Source organism: Enhydra lutris, unplaced genomic scaffold (genome assembly GCF_002288905.1).
Source record: "Enhydra lutris kenyoni isolate GAN:26980312 unplaced genomic scaffold, ASM228890v2 scaffoldscaffold64, whole genome shotgun sequence".
Classification (NCBI taxonomy): domain Eukaryota; kingdom Metazoa; phylum Chordata; class Mammalia; order Carnivora; family Mustelidae; genus Enhydra; species Enhydra lutris.
The window spans coordinates 5528736-5551100 of NW_019154148.1; the positions used below are offsets into that span (position 1 = coordinate 5528736).

The following is a 22365-nucleotide window of genomic DNA, read 5'->3' on the forward strand; positions in this document are numbered from 1 at the left end:
TTGGGGACTTCGAGTATCCTGGAAGCTCTGAAAACCCGTAATTACACCTTTGTTCTGCACTCAATAGATTTTAATGTGCCCAGAACACGAGACGGAGAGAATAAACATGTACTGTGAGTTGTGCCGGAGGCCGGTGTGCCATCTCTGTAAGTTGGGCGGCGATCACTCTAATCACCGGGTGACCACCATGAGCAGCGCCTACAAAACCTTAAAGGTAGGATTTGTGCATTTGGGGAACTAAGTGTTGAGTCTTTTACAACGTCGGTTTTACTTTATGCCTTTAGCTTTTTCTTTATAAAATCATGGCTGAAGTATGGTTCCGTTTTACTGCAGTGAGTCATCAGTGTAGAGGGTCCCTCAGTGATGTAATGTGAGGTTATTAGCGTGTTTGACTTGGCAGTCCTTGGTCATGCTGATGGGCTGGTTCTGGAGAAGGAGGGGTGAAGACCACTCCATGACGATCCCCACATGAGCCCAGCGCTTGTGTTTGAGTGTGTGTAGAAATGACACTCTTGTTGAGTGTGTGTGGAACTGACAACCCTTTTGAGGGTGTATGTGTGTGTAGGTGGAAATGACAAGCCTGTTGAATGTGTGTGTGGGAATGCCACACCTGTTGAGTGTTTGGAAATGGCACTCCTGTTGAGTGTGTGTGGAAATGACAAGCCTGTTGAATGTGTGTCTGTGTGTGTGTGGAAAAGATATGCCTGTTGAGTATGTATGAGGGAATGCCACACCTGTTGAGTGTGTGTGGAAATGGCACACCTATTGAATATGTATGTGGGAATGCCACTCCTGTTGAGTGTGTATGCGTGTGTGTAAAAGATAGCCTGTTGAGTCCATGTGTGGAAATGCCACATCTGTTGAATATGTGTGAGTGTTTAAAAGATAGGCCTGTTGAGTGTGTGTGTGGGAATGCCACACCTGTTGAGTGTGTGTGGAAATGACACGCATGTTGAGTGTGTGTGTGGGATTGCCACACCTTGAGGGACGGTAGCTATGTTAAGGCCCTTAATTCCTGTTGCTTCCCTATAGAAATAGTGGAAACTTCATTTATAGTAAGGGTCTGGTTGGAACCCTTACCACATAAAACTGAGTCACTTCCTGTCTCTCTATCGGAACCTTATACATAGACCTTTGAAAACTTTCAGGCTTGTTTGATAAGCTACAGCAAGGGAGGCAGTGGTATAATGCTATTTTTTGTTTGTTTTATTCTTTTTTTCTTTTAAAATGAGGTCATCATTCATAAATCCACCACTCATTTTAGTGAGTTTCCTTTCTACCTTTAATGGTATCTACATGCCTTTTGGGGCCTAGATCAAATTCTAACTTACCACATGGCTTTTCTCTTCTGCATTTGATATGTCTATCATGCTCAGTCCTCCTCCTGCTTTGACTGTGTGGACTACAGGCGTAACCGTTTTATTGTCCTGGTCTACTGATTTCTGTCATCTGTCATTGCTGGTCAATTTTGTAAATTTTACCTTGTTGGGCAGTGGATACTTCATGACCTATAGACATTCTTGAGTTTTCTTCTAACGTGTGATTAATTTCCCTCAGAACAGTTGGCTGCTTTTGGATCTTGCTTTCAGTTAGGACAGAGCACCATTCAGTTCTGGGGCCGATTTTACCAGACTTCTCTTCTCCTTTACTCTTCTCAGTGCCTTTTGGATTTTGAGTTTCGAGGCTTTTTTGATTTGTTGTTTAATTTGTTCGGTGCATCACAGGCACTATTTCCAGCAGGGTATGAGCTCCTGGAGTTGTTCTTTGTCATCCTTTTAGGTGATCCTTTCCCTGGCCGCTGAAAGTTTCCTGGCACATGGAAATTGGTCATTATTCTGCTGAATAAGCCACAGGGACCCTTGGTACACTCTCCAGAGTTCTTTCTGGCACTTTCTGTTCTTGAGGATTTTGCTTTATAGGCTCTGGTCTCCCTGGACTTCTCAGCTTTGTCTCTTCATCTCCTGGGAGACCCTGGTCCCCTGAGTTCCCCTCTGCCCTTGACCTTGGAGGACGCTGGGTCTAGACAGGATGGTGGACACAGACATGGGTCCGTCTTGTTTCCCTCTCACAGGACTTTCTTTCTTGATGTCCAGTGTCTTGAGAGCCATTTCAAATACTCTGTTAGGTTTCAAGTTTTGTTTTTTTTTTCCAGGTGGGACAGTAGATCCAGTCTTTGTTACTCATTTGTGCCCCCCAGTGGCATTACCATTGTTTGCTAATTAAATTTAACTTTTTAAAAAAGATTTTATTTATTTATTTGACAGATTGATGGCGAGAGAGCACAAGCGGGGGTGGTGGGGGAGGGAAAAGCAGACTCCCCGCTGAGCAGGAAGCCTGATGTGGGGCTTAATCCCAGGACCCTAGGATCATGACCTGAGCCAAAGGCAGATGCTTAACTGCCTGAGCCATCCAGGTGCCCCTAAATTTAACTTTTTTTTTTTTTTAAGATTTTATTTATTCATTTGAGAGAGAATGAGTGAGAGAGAGCATGAGAGAGAAGAAGGTCAGAGGGAGAAGCAGACTCCCCAAGGAGCTGGGAGCCCGATGCGGGACTCGATCCCGGAAGTCCGGGATCATGACCTGAGCCAAAGGCAGCTGCTCAACCAACTCAGCCACCCAGGCGCCCCTAAATTTAACTTTTGACACCTCTTTTTTTTTTTTTTTTGTTTCTTAGTGGTTTGGTCTTACGCAAGCTGTCCAAAAATTTTTTCTGTAACCTGGAATAAATCTTTGATAGTAGAATCCCTTTAAGTTAACTCTTTTGCTCCATTGTTAACTCTTCTAGTGTTTCAGACTCTCTTTTTCTTCCAATAGACTCCCATCATGGGTTTTTCAATTTACTCACTTTTTAATGAGGATAAACTTTAGATTGACCCCTTTGCCAAAAATAGCAAACAGATCTCCTTAGATCTTTCTTTTTACTTACTTTTGGGCTTTAAGCAGGAGGGCTACAGGATACGAGTTTACATTATTTCCATTTTTTAAAAGATGCATTTATTTGGGAGGGAGAACATGGTGGGGAGGGGCAAAGGGAGAGAGAGAGAAATTCAAGCTGGTTCCTCACTGTGTGTGGAGCCGGACACAGGGCTTGATCTCATGATCTTAAGATCACTTCCTGAGCTGAAACCCAGAGATGGATGCCTGACCAGCTACACCACCGAGGGGCCCCTCTACTATTTTCATTTTTATACACTCAAGTATTGCAAAGACAGAAGAAAAATGAGCATCACGGTGGTGTGACCTTGTCCATCTCATTACTGCTCTTTGTTGAGATGGCTGAAGCTGAGGCCAGGCTTCCCGTCTGCCCCTGTTCGATCTGGCTTCTGATACCAGTGGACTGTGTTGGAGTGTCTGACCTGTCCTTGGAATTGAGGGAGCCCTTCCGCTGGTGGAAAAGTGCTTCGCTAGCGCTTTCAGGTGAACTGTCCTAAATAGTGAATAATGGAGAGGAATGGGCCCATCTGTTCCTGGCAGTCCTCTCTTCTACTGTTGGGGTGAGATATGTTTTTTTAGTCTTGTTTTTGCTTCCACATAACCTCACTCCTGTTTATCCTTGGACAGAAAGACACCTGCCTTGTTTCATCTCCTGTTACTTGCCTTTGTTTAGTGACCTCGCTTTCCCAGCAATATGGAGTCCTTCCCACCTTCCAACACAGGAAACCATGTTTACACTCTCCTCTGGCCGGTTTGGACTGCTAAGGCTTCAGAATCCTACTTTGCCCTGAACAAGACCCCACAGTTGGGTGTTCATTGTCTCTCCCTCACTGTGGTCTCATCTCAGCAGCCTTCTTCTCCCAACTGTGGGTGTTAGTGGGTTTTCTAAAACTTTCTCAGCTTCCACATAGCAGTACAGTTTCTCATTAAGGGAGGGTTTGTTGAGGGGCACCTGGGTGGCTCAGTGGGTTAAGTGTCTGCCTTTGGCTCAGGTCATAATCCCAGGGTCCTGGGATTGAGCCCCACGTCAGGCTCACTGCTTGGCAGGGAGTCTGCTTCTCCCTCGCTCTCTGCCCCTCCCCCCCACTCATTGTCTTTCTTGCACCCACACTCTCTTTCTCTTAAATAAATAAAAAAATGAATCTTTTTTTTTTTTTTTTTAAAGGAGGGTTGGTTGTTAGCTCATCTTCACTTGTCCACTTTCTTATAGTTGGATGGTTTTCTGAGGACTATTTCCTGAGGACTTTTTCCTACTTTCTTTATTTCCATAAATTTCTAGAAGAAGGTTAGTGATCTTGTTCATGTGCAGTTATGTCTTCTCTAAGGGGTGGCTTTGTGATTTTAATCATAATTGAAATGACTGGAAATAGGACTTAAAATAGAAAATGTACACATCCCTGTAACGAGTCCCTGTTGAATGAGAAGTTAATACGGTTTCTATGTTTGGGGGTATGTGAAATTTGTGGAGAACATAATGCCCTGTTCTCTGAAGTCATTTGGAAGTTGACTAAAATGTATCTTTCTATGCTTTTTCTTCCCATCATTTTATCCTACATTTCCAGACATGGAGCAAAGCTGAGAACACCTTTTAAATGATAAGCCCTAAGGGGGCAGGAAACATTGGTTATATATTATTCTCCTAGCCTGCTCCCATGAAAGATACTCAGTGTGATTGTTGAATGAATTTCTCTCCCTTTTTCTCTCCCTTCTCCCTCGTTTTGTGGACTCATGTTTCTCTGGGTACCTTTGACCTGTGACCTGATTAAAGGCCAGATGCAGTGGTTCTCAAACTTGCATGGGTGTTAGAATCACCTGGAACACTTAGTTTAAAACTGCAGAGGGCAAAGCCTGTCCTCCTTGAGGGGCTCCGTGGTGTCTCTCAGCCCTCTGGAGCCTGATACACATCAGCTTTTGAGAACCACTGGTCAAGGGGAAGCCTTTGGAGCAAATTCGGCATCCTTGAGCAGTTAGCCTCTGGTCAGTTCCTAGAGAACTGGGGCCCTAATGTAGCTAAAGGTTTTAAAACGTATTCCCCCATTAGATGTCTTTGCTGAGGGTAGGAGCCATGTCTTCTTACATTGCACTTTTCAGCGTCTAGGATGAGTGTCTGATGCTTACACTTTTTGGAGGCCTGTGAAAAAATGGACACACGCACATCATCTTAACCCGGACTGCCTTGTTGTGAGGGGCCCGAGAGGACGGGAGATAAAGGCTGTAGTTGGCTAGAGACTGTGGCTGAGCAGTCCTCCCTGGGAGCGAAGCCTGGTGCTCTCTGACTTGCCACTGGGTTCCTGAATTCTGTCATCCTTTCTCCTCCAGCCTGTTTTGCATCCCAGTGTAAGCGGTCTTACCACGAAGCCCCATGTCCATGAAAATGTTGCTGCTGTAGCGACAAGGAGTGTGACCACCTGCACCCCTCCTGTGTGGTCCCAGCACAGGCCTGACGGGACGGCACTGGAGGAGCTCTTCTCTCCATTGGCAGCTTGGTGCTGAGGAAGCGCCTGACAGCCTGCGGAATCGTGGTCAGCGTACTGGGCAGTGAGGAAGCTTCTAGCTAGCACTGACGCTGTGATATTTGCTGTCAGTGAGTTTCGGTTTCCTGATCTGTAAAACGTTGGGTCAAGACACATTTCATGTCTGTCCCTGACTCCCTGCGGGTTCTTTCTGGTCCCATCCTCCTCAACTCTCCGAAATCTTACTCCTCTAGCTCATGGGCCGTCCTTCTGTCCCTCTAGTGAGCCCTCAAGGAAACTCAGTGCGTCTGTTGGCTGGATGCTCTGGAGAATCCAAGATGGGGCCTCCCATATTAATTTCAACATATGTTCTCTTACCCTGTTACATGGTCTAAGTGAGAAAAGGGGCAAATGGTACAGGCAGGAGACTGACTTCTTGAATTAGCTGCAGGTCCTGGTCCTCTTTTCATACCCAGCCTCTTTCAGGGCAGCAGTGGCGAATGAGGAGTGCTCAGATCCTCTTGTCACTGCTCTGGCTGGGGTGGCGTTTTCTGGATGACATCCCTCTTCCTTAGACTCTGCATACGTTTGTCTCTTACAGCTTCGTACCCTGTGGGGCTTCAAGGGTTGGTTTGTTAGCTTTTGAATATACTTGTCATACATACTGTTTTTCTCTGGGTTAAACTGGGGCTCTCCCCAAAACCTAACGATGTTACCTCTATGGTAAGGAGACCAATCAAAGTAAGTACTTCATAAATATCTCCTGATGGAGGTATTAATTACTTCAGTATCTACTGAATTTCTTCCTTCAGTACGCTCTGGGAGCTTAATGAGCTGTGTTTGTATAAATCTATTTGTTATTATGTAGGTGTAATTATTTAATGGATATCTAGTCCGGGCTAGGCTGTGAAGGTCATTTTGGAAGAGTTGCTTGCTCTTTGAGGGGGTGTGTGTGTGGGTGTGTGTGTGTGTGTGAGAGAGAGAGAGAGAGAGAGAGAGAAAGAAAGAGAGAAGGAGAGAGAGAGAGCAAAGGCGAGAAAATAAATTATAAAATCTGATGGAAGACAATCCTATTTGAATCGCCGTCCTTGCGGTTACTTAGAAACTTGAAGCGGAAGACCTGGGAATGATGAAGAGACAGCAAAAATGTATTACTTAATGTATTCTGGCTTTTTGGTTAATCTAAGCATCACAGCCTGCTTCTTGTCTCTTATAGGTCCGTGGGGCCCTGTGCTCAAGGCCAGTAACTGTGTACCCTGGGTTAATAACGAGAGTGGTCAGGGTTGACTTTACTGCATGTTCCTCATGGGCTAAAGAATTGTGTGTAAAAAGATAAAAGAGGAAGGAAGGTAGATCTGCAAGGCCTTTGTTATACTTCTCATTTGTGTTACTGGTGTGTTCTGACAGGAAAAGCTTTCAAAGGATATTGATTACCTTATTGGCAAGGAGAGCCAGGTGAAGAGCCAAATTTCTGAACTAAACTTGTTAATGAAAGAAACAGAGGTAAGTGATGAGCTGGTTTGCATGCTTTTATTTCTCCATCTAGGGAATTCATTCACTCATAACATCCGGAGGGCAGTAAATGAGCTCGGAGGACGAAGTTGGGGTAGGTTTCGCCCCTGCTTCTCCGGGCTTAGAGAAACCAGAGGTTTAAGCTATAATGTGTGATCTGTGCCCAGGAGAGGTGGTGATGAAATGCTGTGGAAGCATAGGGGAACGAATGACTAGCCCTTGACCTGGGCGTATGGATCTCAGAAGTAGTAACATCAGGTAAAGTTTGGAATTCTTGACAATTACCTCTCTTCTATGAGATTAACAGATTGCCTTTGAAGTATGTACTAGGTGTTGACTTAAAATGCGCTGTTCTCAAGAATATACCTGAGACAGGGTCACCAAAAGACACACATTAGAATGTTCATGGCTGGAATCTAATAGCCATGGAGTGGAAACTACCCAGCTATCCCTGAGCCCCAGAATATAATCACTTAAGAATGATGATCTGCAAAGGGGCAACAGTGTAGCTAAATCTTGGGTGAATGTTGAAAGAAAGATGCCAGAGCAAAAGAGCTCGAACTCTGTGATCTTTATGAAAAGTACCAACAAAGGTACTAAGTTCAGGACATATGTCACTAAAGGCTAGGGAGGGCAAGGATGGGTGTCTGGAAAGGTTGGTGTCTGCGATCTGGGTAATATTCCTTTTCCTTAATCTGGATGCAGGTTATGTGGTGTGTGTTTGCAAAGATTAGTCTGTCTCCACACTCACATATACATTTTTCTGTGTGTATATTATACTTCAGTTAAAAAAAGGGAGAAAATTGATAGCATTTTAAAAAATGAGGTAGAAGATGATAGGACTGGGTTGTTTTAAAATTAAAAATACTCTTCATTGATTACGACGTGTGATTTCTCTTCTCTGTTGGAAATAAATTGAAGAGCCATTACTCCTGATCACTTTTAAGAAGTTACAATGAAACAGAAAAGTATCTGGGCTAGTAAGAGACTTTTTTGAAATTTTATTTCAAGAAATTAATTTCATTTTCCAAAATGGGGTAAAGAAATTGAGATGTTCTGCAAATTAGCACCAGATCACCAGCACTGCTTTTGTTTTACTCTTTTTCTGATACTCACTGATTGCATTAAACACCCTAAGTAAGTTGTTTATCCATGTGCTTGCAAAGCATGATTTTGTTTTTCTCATTTTTGTCTGATGACCCACTCTATCAGGGCGGTATCATCCGCTGCTTCAGGGGATCGTATCTTGGGTCATTGAAGGTTTGTTTCACTCCTGGTCCTCAGTCGTGCTGCCCTGACCTCTGAAATAAGGGATCCCCAGGACTGGTTGCAAGAGCTGGTGATTCACATGAGCTGTTCATGCAGACGCGGAGTCCTTGGGATCCTGGAGAAAGTACTTAGCTTCTTTGTGTCCTTTTCTCTGAAGCTACATTTGTGAGCTTATCAGCACGAATCTCCTATACTTGGGAGAAATGGTCTGCATTCTTGACTTTGACTCCGTGAGGACTGTGACACTATCCTTTTATTCTATAATTACGCTTAGCTGGAAAAAAAATCCCCCCTTTTTACCTACATGTAATGGTCTTTTGAGTTTAATGCTGTAATTTATCACTGAAATACTACCAAAATGTCATCAACCTCTGTCCCCCTTCTTTCTTCCCTCCTGCCCACCCTTTACAAAAATTTCTGCCTGTTGGGTTTAGGAAACAGAGGGGAGTCCGCAAAAAATTGCCTTTCATTAAAAATGTTGGCCAGAAGCCATTGGAAAGTACACAATGCTCTTTTTCCATATGTTGTCAGCTTTTAAGAATGTGTTTGAAGACTTTTTTTTTTCCTCTTGGCTGCTGCTTATGGGTCTGTAATGATGAATGCGTGTGTGTGCTCTGCTGGTCCCATTTTCAAAATCGTGTTGGTCTCTGATTTATGGATATTCAGAAATGTTCCATAAGCTCTACAAATAGGACCATTTTATGACCAAGTAGACAAAGGGCTGCGTGTGCAGTGAGTATAATCGTTCTGTGTACAGAGTCTATGCCCTTGTTGTTGGCATTTTATGTAAATAATCTTTACCAATCTTAAAAAAACCCGAGTGGATCCTCTTATCCCCAGCTTTCAGAAGAGAAAAACTCAAGACATAACAGAAATTAAATAATTTGCCTAAAGTCACAAAGGATTTAATTCTAATTAAGTTATATTAATTTGAAGAGAAGAGTTACGTTTTTATATCTTAGTAAAAGATGTCATTTTTCTGAGTTTCATGCTGCGATTTAAGTTTTCTTAAAAAAATTGGAAGAGGGTAGAAAGGGTCAAACGTTGCCCGAATTAGAAATCAATGAAAAACTCCAGAATTGTGTGGTACATTGTCTTGGGTAAATCAGTTAATTCCTGCCTCAGGTTCCTCTGTGTCCATGTTGAAGGTTGTTTCCTTATTTAATTGTTGATTGGTGCACTAGGGAGATGAAAGCTGGGGAAAAGTGTCATGCCGTTACAAGTGCGTCTCACCAAAAGTTGGCGATCGTTCCTTGCGCAGTGCGTTCAATGCCAGACTATTGTTCTGAAAATACCAGAGTCAGACCAGATTAAATTTTGGTTATTTGGAGAAAAGACATGTGGATTTAGCAGGTGAGGTAATATAACCCTTGTGCCTGTTTTATAATAGTGTAATGGAGAGAGAGCCAAAGAAGAAGCAGTCACACATTTTGAAAAGCTCTTTGAAATTCTAGAAGAGAGGAAATCATCTGTTTTGAAAGCGATTGAGGCATCTAAGAAACTAAGATTAGACAAATTTCAGACTCAAGTGGAGGAATACCAGGGACTTCTAGAGAACAATGGGCTTGTGGGCTACGCCCAAGAAGTACTTAAGGAGACGGATCAGTCCTGTTTTGTGCAGACGGCCAAACAGCTCCACCTCAGGTATGTTTGAGTTTAGAATCTCCTTGGCAGTGGCCTTCATGGCTGCTCTGTTCCAGCTGGAACTCCCGGGGCTTCCTAATGCTGTGCTCTGTGCGGACACCCTCACCGCACTCTTAAGACCCAAACACTGAGTGGCCTTTTTTTGGCTAATCCCATCGCACATGTTTAGTCTGATGGACCTTTTACGGAGTTGTTTTTGTATAAACGATCTGCCCGCAGGATACAGAAAGCCACGGAATCTCTGAAGAGCTTTAGACCCGCGGCTCAGACGTCCTTTGAAGACTATGTTGTGAACACATCGAAACAAACAGAACTTCTTGGAGAATTGTCCTTTTTCTCTAGCGGTAAGTTTCAGTGATGGCCAAAGCTGCTTACTCTTGTCATGGGAATTCGCAATACACGGGAAAAACCCGCTCTTCGGTTTGGAAGAACCGTGTTTTTAATGCACAGAGTGTATTCTTTCGGTTTGTGTGGTTTTTAAACATCGTATGGGGCGCCTGGGTGGCTCAATCAGTGAAGCGTCTGCCTTTGGCTCAGGTTGTGAGCTGGGGGTCCTGGGTTCGAGTTCCGCGTCCGGCTCCCTGCTCAGCGGGGAGTCTGCTTCTCCCTTTTCCTCTGCCTCTCCTCCCTCTGAAGCTTGTGTGCGTGCGTGCTCTCTCAAATAAATCAATAAAAATTAAAAAAAAACAACACATTGAATAAATGGCATCAGATTGCATGTGTATCCTTTTTGTGAGTTGTTTTTCCAAAAAATGAAGTTTAAGATGTTTGATGCTCAAAGAGTTCTGGTTTAAAGCTGTATTTTAGCTGCTCATAGTATTTCATTATAGAAATCATTTCCCTACTGAGAGACCATTTGTTTTTTTCCCTGTTGCTGTGTTGAACATCTTTGTCATGTTCACTTGTGCACACCTGTATGAGTTTCTCTAGGGCAGAAACCTAGAAATGATGTCTCCAGGTGAAAACGGACTCAGAGGTTTTAAGTATTTACCTGGCCATATCAGCTCATGAGGGCTGCTGAAACAAAACAGCATGGACTGCGTGCCTTGAACAGCAGAAAGGTATTTTCTTCAGTTCTGGAGGCTTGGAGTCGGAGGTCAAGGTGTTGGCAGAGTTGGTTCCTTCTGAGGCTGCTCTCCTGGGCTTGCTGATGGCGGCCTTCCTCTGTCTTCGTTACGCGTCTGTCTCAATTTCTGCCCATAACGACTCCAGTCATGCTGGTCCTGGTGGATTAGTTCCCATCTTCATGACTTCACTTTAACTTAATTACTTCTATAAAGACTCTTTCTCCAAATAAAGTCACATTCTGAAGTACTGGGGATTAGAACTGGGGCATCCACATTTTTGAGGCTGTAACACACTCTCATGATGGTGTTTTGTTGTTCTCCAGTGGGGAGGTCTTCCTTTCCTTTCCCCTCCTTACCTTGTTCATGTCTCCCCCACGATCTCTCTTCTAGTGACGGTGAACAGTTACGGTCCCTACAGTGGAATACTTACAGGTTGATGACTGTGTAGTTACAGATGTGTGGATTTGGACAGTCACCTGAAGGAAGTTTGTCTTGTTTAAAGTTACAAATTCTAGGGGCGCATGGTGGCTCAGTAGGTTGGGCCTCTGCCTTTGGCTCAGGTCATGATCTCAGGGTCCTGGGATCGAGCCCTGCATAGAGCTCCCTGCTCAGTGGGGAGCTGGCTTCCCTCTCTCTCTCTCTGCCCGCCTTTCTGCCTACTTGTGATCTCTCTCTCTGTCAAATAAATAACCAAAAAAATCTTAAAAAAAAAAAAAAGTTAGAAATTCTACGGGTGCCTGGGTGGGTGGCTTAGTCAGTAGGGCATCTGGCTCTTGAACTTAGGTCTTCACTTCAGAGTTGTGAGTTCAAGCCTTACACTGGGCATGGAACCTACCTAAAAGAGAAAATGTTTTAAAGTTAAAAACTGAAGGATGATTACTCTGACCTCATTTCTTTCAAATCTATTATTTGAATCTCCTTTCAGATATGTGCTTATCTTTTTTTTTTTTTTTTTTAAGATTTATTTAGAGCACTTGTCAGTGGGGTTTGGCGGGGGACAGGAGAGGGAGAGAGAAAGAACCCTCAAGTAGACTTTTTGCTGTGTGTGGAGCCCGACGCAGGGCTTGATCCCAGGACCCCGAGACCATGATTTGAGCCAAAATCAAGAGTCAGACACTCAACTGACTGAGATCCCCAGGCACCCTGGATATGTGTTTATTTTTATTATAAGGCCCTTCTTTTTTTAAATACATATTTGTTACTCTTTCAAATGCTAATTCTGCTTCAGGTACTGTAGTCTCCCTTTTTCCAGAAGGTAGACTTGAATTGTTTTTCATACATGGGCTGGTTTACTTAGGAGAACTAGGTTCTCTACGCCCTAGGGGTCCCAAAACAGTCCTTAGAAAGAGGATGTTGATGGTTGGCAATCTTGGGTTGGACCAGTGTCTGACAAAGAACCAGGGGGTAGTGGATGGGTGACGGGAAAGTCATTCCCCAGCCCCTGACTACTCAATGGTCTCATTGTTTTCTGCATGCACATGTTTTTTAGTAAGCTATGGTTCAAAAAAAAGGGGGGGGTATGGGTATGTACTACTCATGTTATTTTGCCCCCCCCCCCCCACCAAATGTATTTTGAATGACTTTACAGATCTCATTATGGCTCTGTAACTTCCGGTTGCATGAACGTTCCATACTGAGACGGGCTTCTGCATTGCTCGTATGTTTCTGGGAGAGGCTCTGATTTGATAGAAATGTGGTGGTGTGTGTGGGTGTGTGTGTGTGTGTGTGTGTGTGTGTGTGTGTGAGAGAGAGAGAGAGAGAGAGACTTTGTTAGCTTATCCTAAGCTGTTAAGCTTACTGGAATTCTTCTATGGAAGGGATCCTGCATCTGCATGAAGGTTTAGCTGCGATACTTTTGTATCGTATTTTTCATGAAAAACTGGAAACCGAGTTCTGATCATTGTTACATATTGATACAGCCATGGCATGGGATGCCAGTGGGAGAATCTGCACAGGATCTGCACAAAAATATTACACTGATTATCTTTGAGTTACTTCAAGTGTGTTATATATAGTTCCTGATTTTTTAAATAAAAAATAACTATGATGTTTATGCCAAGAAAAATTAATTTAAATCACTTTGCAACTCTTTGGAACACAATCTGGAAGAAAATCATGGAAGTTCATTGAACTTTGTCAGACTGGCCAAACTTAGAGTTAAAAGTATTTATTAAAATAATTCCAGGAGGACATAGATTAACAATTTCAAGTCCAGTGTTGTTCCTTAGTAGGTGGAAATGGAAATGCAGATGGTTAAAAAAACTTGAATTTACGGTGTTTCAGAATGAATGTAACACGTAAAGCTGCTACTGAACCTTTTTTCGTCTTCTCTGTCGTTCTCCTTCCTTTCAAGTATAAACCTAGATATACCTTTAAAAGTCTTTTGTGCTTATTCTTTTTCATTTTCAATTTTGTGGTAAGAGCACATACCTTGAGATCTGTTATTCTAACAAGTTTGAAGTGTAGAACACAGCGTCATTGACTCTGAGTACGATGTTGTACTGAGTTCTCTCTAGAGCATCTTCGTCTTGCTTGACTGATAATTTATGCCTCTTGATTAATAACTGCTTGTTGCTCCTTCCTCCAGCCCCCCGCAGTCTGCATTCCAGTCTTTGATTTTGTGAATTGGGCTCTTTGAGATTCCTCATAGAAGTGGGATCGTGTGGTCAGCGTAGGTCTCTGTGTCTGGCGTATTTCAGTTTGCATGTCCACAGGGCCTGTCCCTGTTGTCATACATTGCCGGAATTGGTCCTTTTCTTATACACAGCATTACAGATTCAGAAAATTCTTGGACCAGGGCACCTGGGTAAGCATCTGACTTTGGCTCTGGTCTCGATCCCAGGATGCTGGGATGGGTTTGCATCTGGCTCCCTGCTCAGCAGGGAGCCTTATTCTCCCTTTGCCTGCCACTCCCCCTGGTTGTGCTCTCTCCCTCGCCTGCTGACCAATAAATAAAAGCTTAGAAAAAAAGGAAAATTCTCGGACCATGCAGAAACGATTGAAGTTATTTGTCGGTATATCATTTTTACGGAGGGGCATGCAGGTTGTGAAACGCCGTGATTTTACCACGTTTCGTATCTTGCTGCTTTCAGGCATAGACGTGCCAGAGATCAACGAGGAACAGAGCAAAGTGTATAACAATGTTCTGATCAACTGGTACCATCCCGAAAAGGATAAAGCGGATAGCTACGTCCTTGAGTATCGGAAGATTAATAGAGATGAAGAAATGCTGTCTTGGAACGAGATAGAAGTCTGTGGCACCAGCAAAGTGATCTCAGACCTGGAAAGCAATTGTAACTATGCTTTCAGAGTGAGAGCCTACAAGGGCTCCATCTGCAGTCCTTGCAGCAGGGAGCTGATTCTTCATACCCCACCGGCTCCAGGTAGTGTGAATGTGGGGGATCAGAAAGCCTTGGAGTCCGAGGAGACCTGAATAAAAAATAACCGCACCAGCTCTCTGTCTAGATCCACACTAAAACCAGCATTCGTTTGTTTAAAAAAAAAAAAAAATTTTAGAAAACTGATTCTATCCCCAGGTAGGTTTAGGAAGAAACCACATGCTTGAATTTCACCAGGTAGGCTGGGAACAGGATTAGAATTTGGCCTGACATAGATAGAGAACATGAAGAACTTCGAGTGAGCAGGGCTACTAATTTGAGATTAAAAGCGCACAGATGCTTCCTCACGAGTTTTAAGTAGTAGAGTTCTGTATTTTTGGTGAGTATATAGGAATCTCTACAACATAGATCTAGGTAGATTTTTTAAAAAATTATTGTTATGAAATATTGTTGTGATTATGCTACTTCTGACTTGTCCGGATTTTTTCTTTTTTTTTTCTTTTCTTTTCTTTCTTTTCTTTTTTTTTTTAAGATTTTATTTATTTATTTGACAGAAATCACAAGCAGGTAGAGAGGTGGGTGGGGCTGGGGGGGGGTTGGAGGGAGAGGAAGCAGGCTCCCCTGCTGAGCAGAGAGCCTGATGCGGGGCTTGATCCCAGGGCCCTGGGATCATGACCTGAGCTGAAGGCAGACACTTAACCCACTGAGGCACCCAGGCGCCCCCGGATTTTTTTCTCAGTAACTCCGTGATTCCCTGCATGCACGGGGTTGGAGGACAAATGTTAGAACCAAGTGGAAGCTGGCCCTCCCCCTGCCCCCCAAAAGGTCCCCTTTTGCAGCCCCCTCCCCCACCTTCAGAGTCAGAACTGCTGCAGCTCATGGAGCGCCTGTAGATTTTTCCAGAATGAGAATCACCAGGTCCGGTGCCGCCTGCAGCATCTCCACGGACGAGTGATCCAGGAGCAAAGTTGTGCTCTTGTGCATAGCAGGAGAACATTTGGGCCTGTTGGTCGCTGCCTTGGAGCTTCCTCCAGTTGGTTTTTAGACCCCGCTGCCCCCCGCCCCAGTTCAGTGGCTCACGAGTCCGTATTTCATACACCCTTGTCTTTCCTTCCCCTTTTGTCCAAAGTGTACACTCCACTGCGTGTTTTTCATGCCCATTGTGGCCAGTTTATTTATTTTTAAAGTTTTATTTATTTATTTATTTACTTGACAGAGATCACAAGTAGGCAGAGAAGCAGGCAGAGAGAGAGGAGGAAGCAGGCTCCCCGCCAAGCAGAGAGCCCGATATGGGGCTCGATCCCAGGACCCTGGGATCATAACCCGAGCCGAAGGCAGAGGCTTTAACCCACTGAGCCACCCAGGAGCCCCCCATTGTGGCCAGTTTAAAAAAAAAAGATACTAGAATTCAAATACAGATCAGGGTTGGCTAACATTGTTCATCTTGAATTTGAATAAAATCCAATAAGAGAGTTTGAGGATGGATTTGTAAGTACTAAGTGATATTTTACCATATGTAGTTTCCCCTTTCTTTTCTCTGCTCTCTGACTGAAAGTGGAATTAGAAACCTGGAAGTAGCTGCCCTTTTGGGGGAACATATGTGGTGGACAGGGAAGGAAGAAACGACATGTTCCAACTTACCTTCCTTTTTTTTTTTTTAATTAAAAAATTTTATTTATTTGACAGAGATCACAGGCAGAGAGGCAAGCAGAGAGAGAGGGAGATGTGGGTTCAATCCCAGAACCCTGAGATTATGACTTGAGCCAAAGACAGAGGTATTAACCCACTGAGCCACCCAGGCGCCCTTTTAATTTTGTTTTTAAGTAATATCGACACCCAATGTGGGGTTTGAACTCCCAAATTGAGAGTCACACGCTCTGCTAACTGAGCCAGCTGGGTGCTCCCAAAGCTGACTTGCTTTTCTCTGAGAGAAGCCGTGTGAATGGGGTGACCAATCAAATACATTTTTTTGTAAACCAGGAGACACTTGAGATGGACCGGAAGCAGGAATGGTCACGGCAGGACAGTAAGCATTACCAGGAAGATTGGTCAGCCTATAAACGGAGAATGGCTTTAGCTTGCTAGTAGACATTTTTTTAAAAATTATGGTATGTGATATAGTTTAAAATGACCATTTTAACCATTTTTAAGGGTACAGATCAGTGACACTAAGTACATTACCCTGTTGGGTGGCCACCACCACTCACGGCTCTAGAACAGCTTTATTTTTTTCCACACAGAACTCTCTGTTCATTAAACACCAACTTGCCATTCCTTCTTCCCACAGAGCCTGGGAACCTCTTTTCCACTCTCTGCCTCTGTGAATTTGCCTGTACCTCACAGAAGTGAATGATCTAATCCTTCTGTTCCTGGTGTATTTGGGTCTTCATCTGTGTTGCAGCACATAGCAGAATTTCCTTGCTTTTTTTTTTTCAGGTGGAATACTATTCCATTGTATGGATAGACCACATTTTCTTTATCCATTCCTGTGTTGTTGGACATTTGAGTCATTTCTACTTCGGGGCTAACAGCCAATGTCCTGCTTCATATATTTGAGTTGATAGAAACTTAGAAGAGTGGCATTATGTCCATCCCTTATTGGAGGAAATCAAAGGTTTAAATCCTTAAGCAGGAATTAAAACTCATCTCTCTAAACCCCAGACCTTTGCCTTTTTTTTTTTTTTTTTAAACATCATGCCCTGTGTCTCATCTCTGCCATGTTGATTGATAAGGAAAAGCCCCCAGTAGAATAGGTAATGTTTTCCAAATCTATAGAATGTGGAATGCATGTACAGATAATTATGAAAATGAACAGTCCCTTATTTTGAGCAAAGGGACAGATCTAGTAGTGTAAAACATTCAGAAGAGATCTGCTCTGTCTGTTGCAAGGAACCCCATCGGTAGGTTTTCTCATACACTTAAAATGCTTGCTTCTGCCGTCCGACATTTCTTTCTTTTTTTTTTTTTTAAATTTTATTTATTTATTTGACAGACAGAGATCACAGGTAGGCAGAGAGGCAGCCAGAGAGAGAGAGAGGAAGGGAAGCAGGCTCCCTGCTGAGCAGAGAGCCTGATGTGGGGCTCGATCCCAGGACCCTGGGATCATGACCTGAGCCGAAGGCAGAGGCTTTAACCCACTGAGCCACCCAGGCGCCCCTGCCATCTGACATTTCTGAGCACGTTTGGATGGAGAGATTCTCCTGGAGGTGATCTCCCAGTCAGGACGTTGGTTTGTCCAAGTTTGTCGAGGGCAGTGTGAACTATCCCCTCTCTTGGCTCATTTCAGTCCTTTCTGGTTCAAGACCAGATCGAACCGCCAATTACAGAAACCCTAACACATAGTCATCAGACTAATTCCAAGCTGTCTCCACAGTTTTCAGTTTCCTCTTTGATGAAAAATGTGGCTACAATAATGAACACCTCCTGCTGAACTTGAAGAGAGACCGCGTGGAGAGCCGAGCCGGGTTTAATCTCCTGCTCGCGGCGGATCGCATCCAAGTGGGTTATTACACGAGCCTGGACTACATCATCGGAGACGTTGGAATTACCAAGGGGAAGCACTTCTGGGCCTTCCGTGTGGAGCCATATTCCTACCTGGTCAAGGCAGGCGTTGCTTCCAGTGATAAACTGCAGGAATGGCTCCGTTCTCCCCGGGATGCAGTTAGTCCAAGGTAGGTTGTCTTATCGGTCTAGGACTCGAGAATCCTTCTGCAGGTAAACAGCCTTGTCATGTGCAAGGCAAGCCAGGAAGTCTGCCTGGGTTTACTTACCGCGGTCCGAGTGCTTTCCTTAGACCCTGGTGCTTTGGCTGTAGGTAGATGGCTGGCTGAGGAAAGGCGTTGGGTTGTCTTGTATTTCCACAGTGAGAATTGCAATTCAGCAGTTCCTTTTGGTGCTGTGAGGAAGTGAGTCTGTTCTGGGTACCTCTTGACTATGCTTTGCACTTTGAAATTTCAAAAGGTTTTCATCTCCGCTACCTTGCTGCTTTGCTTCTGTGGTCAGTGCTACTCAAGTGCATGGTGAAGTCCTTCTGATGGCCATACTTCAGAACAGATAGGAAGTCGTTCTTTTGTTATGGGGCACAAATTTTCTTCAAAGTCCCCTGTAAGGATTTTACAACATTGAGTGATGGGACATGGGTTTCCATATCAGAGACTTCCAGTTTCTTAAGAGATGGGTGATTGAACCGAGATTGTATGGTTTTGTTGTTTTAGATGGGATAAGGTCTACTAGCCCACACAGTCCATTTTTGATCACTTGTGTGAACAGAATCCCAAATTAATAATTGGAGTTGATAGGAAGAGCTTTTTGCTCAAGGGTGAAAAAAAAGACAAAACGATGAAAACAGTAATTGGGACATGGTCAGTTAAACATAATGCCATAGACCTAGAATATTGATAGAAAATTGGCATTCATAATGTTTAAAAAGCTTATAACATCAGAAATATTAGAAGTGAAAAAATCCGATTAAAAGTGTCAATGTACCATAATCACAAATATGTAAGAAGTGAACTCTGCCCGGGAAGAAAATGGAAGGACTTTTGTATCCAAAATTTATATAAGCTGCTACTGTTCTATATTTGTTGGGGGAAAAAAACCCTCATTCTTGTTTGCTTGCCTCATAGAACCGTGTAGAAATCCCAGTCCAGAATGAGGGTTCTTAGGACCACGAAACATGACTTTTTCTCCTGCATTGTTTTGCATTGCCCGTGTATTTTACTTGAATTTGCCAATTCCTTGTGTTAGGGCACACATCTTGGTTTTATATATATATGTATTTTTTATGTATGATTATGTGCTATGAATATTTAATCTGACCGTTCCCTTCCGTTTTTTCCTTCCGTTATTATTACTTACTTTAAGCAATCTCTACACCCAGTGTGGGGCTTGAACTCATGAGCCGGAAACAAAAGTCTGAGCCAGCTAGGCACCCCTCCTCCACTTCAGTTCTGAGAGGCCAGAGTCCTGAACTATTTTATAGGGTTTTAGTACTATTCTCATCTGCAGGTATATATATAGACATTTTATGATAGTTCATGACAAAGAATTTCGGGCTGAGTCTGTGGTATCACTCTAAATGGCCATGTGTAGTCGTCATGTTTTTAACTGATTTGTGTCTTAATAAAAGTTTTGATGTACTGTTTAATTTGAAAGCGATGTATATCATTGCGTGAAACCGTTTGGAGGCCCCCCGAAGGCCTGTGGCTTGGCACCCCAGCTAAGACTCCATGCGTTGTGTTCCAGATACGAGCAAGACAGTGGCCATGACAGCGGAAGTGAAGACGCCTGCTTTGACTCCTCACAGCCATTCACACTGGTCACCATCGGCATGAAGAAGTTTTTCATACCCAAGTCAGCCACTTCTGCCAACGAGCCTGAGAACAGAGTTCTCCCCATGCCCACGAGTATAGGGATTTTCCTTGACTACGACAAAGGCAGAGTGGCTTTCTATGACATGGATCACATGAAATGCCTTTACGAGCGCCAGGTGGACTGCTCGCACACCATGTACCCAGCATTTGCCTTAATGGGCAGCGGGGGAGTCCAGCTGGAGGAACCCATCACGGCAAAATACCTAGAATACCAAGAGCACATGTAGTTTAAGCATCTGACGTGACTTAGGGTAGAAAGGGGAGCAGAATAATGCCTTGGTGTTAACCTTTGTAACTAATTACATATCATCTAAGTAGTCTGTGATCACAGTGGTTTTTGTGCGTGTTTCCTCTTAAGTTGGAAAACCGAAACAGTTCTGCCTCTTCCCTGTTGTTGTCCTGCCTTTCACAAGCCATGGGAGTAAAGACACTCCTGGTTAATTAACTCTGAAATGGTTAACTCTCTAACTGGATTGTCTGTCTTTTTTTATGAACAGGAAATCTAATTTATTTATGTCAGCCCTGTTGCTGATACTTACATTTCTTTCTTTGGGGGGAGGGAAGGGATACAAAAGTATTTATTACTACATTTCTTTGGTGTTTGATTTTTTTCATTTTGTATCATGTTCATGTCTTAAGATATTTTTTAGATGCCTTATGGGTGGAAATTAGTACTTAGCTTGTGTCTTACATATGTTTTTCATAGGAGAACAAAAGTATAGATAGGTTAAAAAGGTCAGAGAAATGGTAGTATATTTAAATGGAAAATTATGTATTTTGAGGTGTATAACGGATTTTCAGAGTATATTCCCTGCAAGATGAATACTGCTTTTTTTTTCTTTTAAGATTAAAAATTGTATTTTTAAGGATATTTTAAAGAGTTCCTTTAGCTGTAATGCCCCACCTTCGTGTGTAGTTAAACATTGTTTGTTTGTTTGCAGGAAACACAAAGTTCTTGGCTAACACTTGAAACTTGTCACTTCATGTAAAATTTGTCTTCAGTTTTTCTTACTCTATGAAATGAGTTATATCAAATAATTTATTTTTTACAAATATTAGTGAAGATTCACTGATATTTAGCATATTGGTTCTTTTGCCCTCCTATCGTGTCCTGTGATTTTATGATTTTCTTCTTTTTGGCACTGATACTGTATATTAGATTGTCCTGGTTTATGTTTACATGTTTGGAAAGTTCACGACTTATTTTTAAAGTCATTAAATTATTCTAAAATGTGAAGTAACTGGTCAGTTGGATGTTGTTTTCTGTGGCCGATTGTTTAGCAGTAAGCATCTGTAAAAGTCAGTAAAAGACAAATCTGGTTGTTTAGGAGTAATAACAAAAATCATAGTGACTGTGTACCCTTTTAACAGCTCTTGTTTGAAGAATTAATATTTTGATTGAAATTTTATGTTCATTTTTAAAAGCTGTCTCTTACCTAGATGCTTTTTTTATTTAAACTGTGTATTTTTTAGACATTAAAATATTCAGAAGCTAGACTGTTGTACACTTTAGCACTCGTGGTTTTGAAATGCTCTTGACCTATTTTGATAGACCAACCCAAATCTTTGGCCTTACCTGGTTTCCTTGTTTGTTTGTTTTTAATACATATTTTTATTATTTTTTTTATTTATTTTTTTTAAGATTTTTTTTTATTTATTTGACAGAGAGAGAGCACAAGTAGACAGAGAGGCAGGCAGAGGGGGGGGGGGAAGCAGGCTCCCCGCTGAGCAGAGAGCCCGATGCGGGACTCGATCCCAGGACCCTGAGATCATGACCTGAGACAAAGGCAGCGGCTTAACCCACTGAGCCACCCAGGCGCCCATGTTTTTAATACATATTTTTAAATGGGAATCTGTCCCTCAGGCGGCTAGCATCAAATTAGCTTTTTCGTCACCAGCGCAAGTGGGAGCTCTCACAGTGAAGTTCAGCATTGAGCAGGCCTTGTTCTTTTCCCACCAATGAATAGCACTTTACGACGTAGGCTAACTAAATTTCCGCAGTGTTCGTGGGTCATTGTGCATCCGGGCTGCTAAAGCCCTGTGTGCGGTGAGGTTTGAGTCTCAAGCCTGTGTAAGCTCATACCATGTAGACATTTTTTTATTTTTATTTTTTTTTTAGATTATTTATTTATTTATTTGACAGAGATCACAGGTAGGCAGAGAGGCAGGCAGAGAGAGGAAGGGAAGCAGGCTCCCGGCTGAGCAGAGAGCCTGATGCGGGGCTCGATCCTAGGACCCTGGGATCATGACCTGAGCCGAAGGCAGAGGCTTTAACCCACTGAGCCACCCAGGCGCCCCTACCGTGTAGACATTTTAAAAGCTTTAAGAGGAATAGGAAAGGTGCATAAAACCTTGTAGAGTTGTATAAGAATCATTCTCCTGGATTTTTTCATTTTCAATAAAAACTGAAATACGTGTAACTGTTGGACCACATCCTGGGAATCCTCAGTCTGTTTATGTGGAAAATGGAAACAAATCACTGATAAGAGAAGTTCAGCTGAGTATATTAACTTAGAGCTAAGGTTTTTTTTTTTTTTAAGATTTATTTATTTATTTATTTATTTATTTATTTATTTATTTGACAGAGAGAGAGAGAGAGAGAGAGAGAGATCACAAGTAGGCAGAGAGGAGGAAGCAGGTTCCCTGCTGAGCAGAGAGCCCGATGTGGGCCTTGATCCCAGGACCCTGAGATCATGACCTGAGCCGAAGGCAGAGGCTTTAACCCACTGAGCCACTCAGGCGCCCTAGAGCTAAGGTTTTACGTAAGGTTTTTGGG

General features: G+C 43.0%; 1 protein-coding gene across 3 annotated transcripts in view; it reads left to right on the forward strand.

The window, feature by feature from the left end:
- The window catches only part of LOC111158905 (tripartite motif containing 36), a 47336-nt gene extending 26355 nt beyond the window's left edge, over positions 1-20981 (forward strand). For all 3 annotated transcript variants that reach the window (XM_022521226.1, XM_022521227.1, XM_022521228.1), the window contains exons 4-10: positions 68-214; positions 6795-6890; positions 9559-9812; positions 10032-10156; positions 13972-14262; positions 17591-17888; positions 19462-20981. In XM_022521226.1, the coding sequence (XP_022376934.1) occupies positions 68-214; positions 6795-6890; positions 9559-9812; positions 10032-10156; positions 13972-14262; positions 17591-17888; positions 19462-19816 (1566 nt within the window). In that variant the 3' untranslated portion in view covers positions 19817-20981. The remainder of the gene's footprint in view (positions 1-67; positions 215-6794; positions 6891-9558; positions 9813-10031; positions 10157-13971; positions 14263-17590; positions 17889-19461) is intronic.
- The last annotated feature ends 1384 nt before the right edge of the window (positions 20982-22365 follow it).